Source organism: Eptatretus burgeri, chromosome 2, assembly GCF_056783735.1.
Source record: "Eptatretus burgeri isolate ZD-2024b chromosome 2, Ebu_testis_v1, whole genome shotgun sequence".
NCBI classification, from domain to species: Eukaryota; Metazoa; Chordata; class Myxini; order Myxiniformes; family Myxinidae; genus Eptatretus; species Eptatretus burgeri.
In genome coordinates, this window is record NC_140962.1 from 108,247,042 (window position 1) to 108,253,041 (window position 6,000).

The 6,000-nt window shown below is 37.8% G+C and overlaps 1 protein-coding gene across 7 annotated transcripts in view; it reads right to left on the reverse strand.

The window, feature by feature from the left end:
* Positions 1–6,000, reverse strand: part of UNC80 (unc-80 subunit of NALCN channel complex) — a 449,893-nt gene that overhangs the window by 151,961 nt on the left and 291,932 nt on the right. For all 7 annotated transcript variants that reach the window (XM_085870661.1, XM_085870659.1, XM_085870657.1 and 4 more), the window contains 2 exons: positions 4,377–4,560; positions 1,951–2,045 (listed from right to left, as the gene is read on the reverse strand). In XM_085870661.1, coding sequence (XP_085726787.1) covers positions 1,951–2,045; positions 4,377–4,560 — 279 coding nt within the window. The remainder of the gene's footprint in view (positions 1–1,950; positions 2,046–4,376; positions 4,561–6,000) is intronic.

Genomic DNA, 6,000 nt, shown 5'->3' on the forward strand with positions numbered 1-6,000 from the left:
CTCAGCATCACTCCGCCACAACCCACCGCAATCCGATCCAGAATTTTGGTCTGCCTGACACAAATGTGCACTTGGCACACCTGTCTCAGCCAAATTCCATTTGGATGTCGTGAGAGTACCGTTTCAGCAATTTTAGTTGTTCTGCCAATTTTTCATCATTCGGTTTTTATATTTACCTGTGCAGCAAAGTGTTTTAAATCATCCATGTAAAGAAGATGTGTCACCTTTCTTGATTCATTGCATGTTCTTTTATTGGTTGTTTTGGTGTATCTGTGTCCTTGCTCATTCATTAAGTTACTTCGTGGATCCAGAGCCAGGCAAAACAGGATGAGGGAAAGGCTGTCTCCTTGGAAAATCCTGCACCATAACTTCACTTCTGGTATTTTGATCTTCCTTTCGATTGCTGCAGGATTTGTGTGATATTCTACAGATGCATTGCTTTCTCAATCAGGTTGATTATTTGGGGCTTAATCTTGTACATTGGCATGCACTTTATCATCCATGAATGCGGGGCACTATCAAAAGCTTTTTTTTTTAAATCGTCTATCCATGCTGTGGACAATTTGGTTCTTCTTGTATTGTAGTTTTCAAGTATGGCCTTGTTTAATCGTATGTGGTCTATTGTTCCATGACATCCTCTCTTGCATCCCTTCTGTTCTGCCTCTTGGCATCCTTGTTGTGTTCGGTGGTGGTACATTGTGTTCTGCCTCTCGGCCTCCTTGTTGTGTTAGGTCGTGGTACATTGTCTCGGTGATGATTCCTGGTAAAAGTTTGTACGTTGTTGGTAGACCAGGTTATTGGCCAGTATTTGTGAGATAGTTGGGTTTCTTCAAATTTTGGTATGAGGAAGGTGTTGCCTTCTGTGAGCCATTCATCAATTTCCTGATCTGCTTGGATAAGTTCATTGAATGCTCGAATGTAGTGAACGTGGAGAGCATCAAATTGCTTTAGCCAGAGGTTTGGAATCCCATCTGGGCCTTTTGAAGTTTGCCATCTTTGCAAGTTGTTGTCTTGTCTTTTCTGCATCAATTATTACTGAGGGCATTTCCTCGAGATGTTGCTTCTTCTCCTCCAGGTTTCGGATCCATTCAACCTCCTTATGATGTTCTTTACGATCTTCATAAATTCCTTTCCAGAATTGTTCCAGTTCATCTTTTTTAGGAGGGGATGATTGTCATGAAACCGTCACACCTGCAGAAGGACAATATAACTTTAGGCTGAGATATAATTGTAGTGTTGTGAAATTGTGGTGAATTTGTAATGAATCCTATACTATGGCTTCTGGGAAGAATATATTCACATGAAAAGAGTATAGACATCAAAGTTTTAGCTGGTGAAGGCAACTCCACTTGGCAGAATTCAGCTCAACTTCATGTTTCAGGAGGAGCTGTATGCAAGTCTCTGAAGAGGAAATGCAAAACTGATACTGTTGACAATAAAAGACACCAAAGAAGAAAGGCCAATTTTTCCAAAAGTGATAAGTACTTCATGCTCCATGTTCTCTCCTTGATAGATGACGATAAAATAGAGATCTTGTGAATGACCCAGGTGAAAGGATGAGTGATAACGTTTCTTCAAGAAGAGTAAGAGGCACATTACTGCAAAGTGGTGTCAATATATGTGTGACTGTTTGAAACGCAGGCAATCTTGCACCAATCGTTAACCACACAAACATTCTGCCATTGTTGCGTACATAATAAAGAGAAGGCTCCTTGGGTTTCATTTATTTGCAGATTAATTTGAAGTGTGTTGAAACTCGTCGATTTTGAAATTGATGACTACTTATAGCAAAATAAGGATCGTGAAAATACAGGTGTGATTATCATGGAACACCTCTCAATGAGCCACCATTAGCTTCTGTCTGCATACCTGATAATTGTCTTTTCTTGTTACGCTGCCTTAATAGCCAGCTGATATGAAAGTAAATCGTTAAAAGAGCATGGCTCAAACCTTCAGCACAGCATCAAACTGAGTGTCTTCATGAACAGGTAGCTGAGTTGGGATATCACACTCATTTGGTCCATGAACCACCAAGGTCTTGGTTCCTTTAAAAACAAACAAACAGGAAAAACAGTGGAGAACACAAGCAAATGAATGCCTGTTCATCGTAAGTAGTGATCGTTCAGTCATTTTGGTCTAAATGGTGATGATCTTTTAATGGAATATATTAACAAGCCTGCCAGAGGAAAGGTCACCCATTACCTTTCTGTACTTCCTTTGCCTTCCAGCAAATCCTTCCACCAGTTCAGTATGTTAATTCATGAGGTTCCAAAATTACATCAAAAATTCGCTTTACTGTTGCTCAAAGGAAGCAATTTGATATATTAGGCGCCGCGAGGAGGAGTGATGTAAGGGCCACATCGGCCATTTTGGAGTTAATGCCATATAGCACTATTTTAACCCTTCCCCTATCATCCGAGCCTATTATCATCATATCATTAAATATAATGTCGCTTACATCACTCCTCCTCGCGGGGCCTCATATATCTTTTTTTACATATATTGAGGATTTTGTACACAAAAAGATATTACATGAAGACCATAAATAGAATTTCAACTTATTGCGTCAGTCCATGGCTGGGATTAAAGCTCACATTTATCAAGTCAATCAGCCTGATGTGCAGGGTGTTTACAAGTCCCGTTGCCTCCAGATAATCATCTACCCTGGTACATTTCATATGAATGTTCATGTTAATCTTGATGTTAATATTAATCTTAATGGATTACTTAATTGATGCAGCCTTATTTTTATGCAGCCTGATGCAAATTCATTTATCAAGTTCTGTGGAGGGGGTAACAAGACTTTGTAAAAACCCTGTATACCTCTATCTTGTAGTTTTTAACAATGCATTTTTTGGAGATGAGGAGGTGGAGTGGAAGGCTTTGGGACTGTGGGCTTGCAATACTGATGAGTGATGAGCACTGAGTGCTGTGTGAAGGACACAAACAAATTCTTGGACATGGCTTTGCTAATCATGCCCTCATTTGACACCCTCATATTTGAAGTACAGCTGATACGAGCTGTTCACAATTCAGCCATTCATCTTTTCTGACACGGCAGATCATGATTACAACAACAAATGTAAAGGCACTCGGTAGAGCACATACCTCCGCCAGGCTGAACAGTTTACATTTTGCATCCCACTGACAGACCGGATCTGCATCTGGACCTCCAACATTTAATCAGCTTGTTCTTGTGACATCCCCAACTCATCCACCAAGTTTGTCATAACCCATCAACAACTTTTTTTTAAATATCGTGTTATATATCGTTTTTGCACGCATCTCTCAATGGTAAAGAATCACTTGGAATAATTAAAAAAATCCAGATCTGGATCCAGATCCAGATCTTCACTGAAATCAGATCAATTCGTCATTGTCATGAATCCAACCTGTCCACCAAGTTTTGTCCGAATCCATCCATAACGTTTTTTTGAGATATCCTGCTCACAGACAGACAGACAAACAAACAGGTGTGAAACAATAACCTCTGTTCACCTTCGGTGGCAGAGGTATTAACTTTTACTATGACGACTACTTCTTTAAGAGCCCCAAATTATTTCCACTCCACCCTCTTGTGAGATTGGCCACGAAACATTTTTGACTGAGTTCCTTCATGAACTGGCAGACCTGGCCTGACATTTGACTCATGGTGCAAGACAAATTTGTTTAGAGCACTGGTGATAGCTTCAATTACTCTTCAAGCTCAGGACACCATGGGACCGATAACATCCACTAACTAATGCTAGCAGATGGGAAACCAAGTTTAATGTCCATCCAATGGAAGGTGCACACATTGCTGTACTGCCATACTGGCAAACTCCCAAGGGACACAGTGTTTATGGTTAGGCCGATATTCCAACCCAGGCTAAACAGCTGATGGGAGTATGCACATACCTTTAAGCCATTCAGACAGCTCAGGTAGATTATGCTTTATTGGTCTTAAACATTACGATGACAAATTGAGACAGACTCAGCAAAAACACAGTTCATTTAATCAGAACTTTACTGAGAGGATACAACCTGGAAAAGACTGAAGGCAAAAATGAGATGGCTGTGATCCACCATCATGAAAGAATGGAGTGAAGAGCAGGAAAAGGCATGGGGAGGAAATTCCACAGAAAATAAGGAAGGCTATTCAGAAATTAAAATTAAAATTGTTCTTTGTATTGGAGTAAATGATCTTCCAATCACTCACTTGAAGAAACTTTCCCAAATTGTATTTTTCCACCTCCTGATATTTAACATGCAACAGCAGTAGAAAAACAATAACCCCCAAAAAACAAAACAAGGGATTAAAACCCACATATGAAAGGAAGAAGTAATGGTCATGAAGAACATTTAAGCTTCAGATAAATGGGGGAACCACAACCAACCTGGCATAGCAGCTGTTACAAGTAGCTTGAGCTCACACTGCTCCTTCTTCAAAGTCTGCTTGAGGTCTTTGAAATAAAGACCCTCAACATTGCCCGCCACTTGCCAGAGGAAAGATAGTGTGGCGGTCATTGCCTCTTCACCCCAGTTGCATGGTGTGCGGACAAAGTACATAATCAGGCCAACCTGCACGTTCAGGAGAGCAAGACGAGGTGAGAGGTAATAGGATTCGTTAAAAAAATTTTTAACTAATGATCTTTTTTTTTCAAGGGAAAGCAAAATCATCATGACATTTATTACTGTATTTTGCATGACTTTGTGACAGGTTTTCACTTTTAACATCTTCGTTATGATTCTGTGCTCTTTCATGGGAGAGTATGAGAAGATAACTTGCATGCATTTAGGAAGGTTGGCAACACAGCCATGCTATTCCATTTATTATATTCTCTGGGACCAAGGGAAATTAAAGTTTTCCTTGTGTCTATCAGATCTATGCCAATCCTGATGTGCCATGCACTTGCATACAGCACAAATGGCTCAACATAAACTTATTTGGGTGAGAGCCTGGGTGTCTGCCCAACAGTGTCTGTATTATAATTTCATATACGATATAGGTTGTTATTTCATATACGATATGGGTTGTTATGCCTGGTGTTGGCTCGATGGTAAGGGTGGTGGACTTGGGATCCGAGGGTCCTGAGTTCAAATCCCGCTCAGCTGTTGAATTAATACCAGGTGGGGTTAACTCGGCCTGTCATCCTTCGGAGGTCAGCAAAATGAGTGCCAGCATGCTGGTATACTGTGTCCAGGATTGTGCCCAACAGCAAAGGAGACTGCGAAGGCAGCACCAACGCTATGCACAGCGTATGGTCCCAATGGATGGATGGATGGGTTGTTGAGATGGCACACCTCTTTGTGGGTGTCATCGGGGGCCCAAAATCAGTTGCTGATGTTGATGTAATACCCTGCCTGTGAACCATCTGGATGAGAGTGTACTGAAAAAGTCAGGCTGGGAATTAAACACTGACAAGACAGCTCAAAAGTGGGTACTGTTATGAACCAAGGGGATATATATATATATATATATATATATATATATATATATATATATATATATATATATCTTGGAGATATATATATATATATATATATATATATATATATATATATATATATATATATATATATATATATATATATATATATATATATATATATATATATATCTTGGAGATATATATATATCTTGGAGATATATATATATATATATATATATATATATATATATATATATATATATATATATATATATATATATATATATATATATATATATATATATATATCTTGGAGATATATATATATATATCTTGGAGATATATATATATATATATCTTGGAGATATATATATATCTTGGAGATATATATATATATATATATGTATGTATATATATATATATATATATATATATATATATATATATATATATATATATATATATATATATATATATCTTGGAGATATATATATATATATCTTGGAGATATATATATATATATGTATATATATATATATATATATATATATATATATATATATATATATATATATATATATCTCTTAGA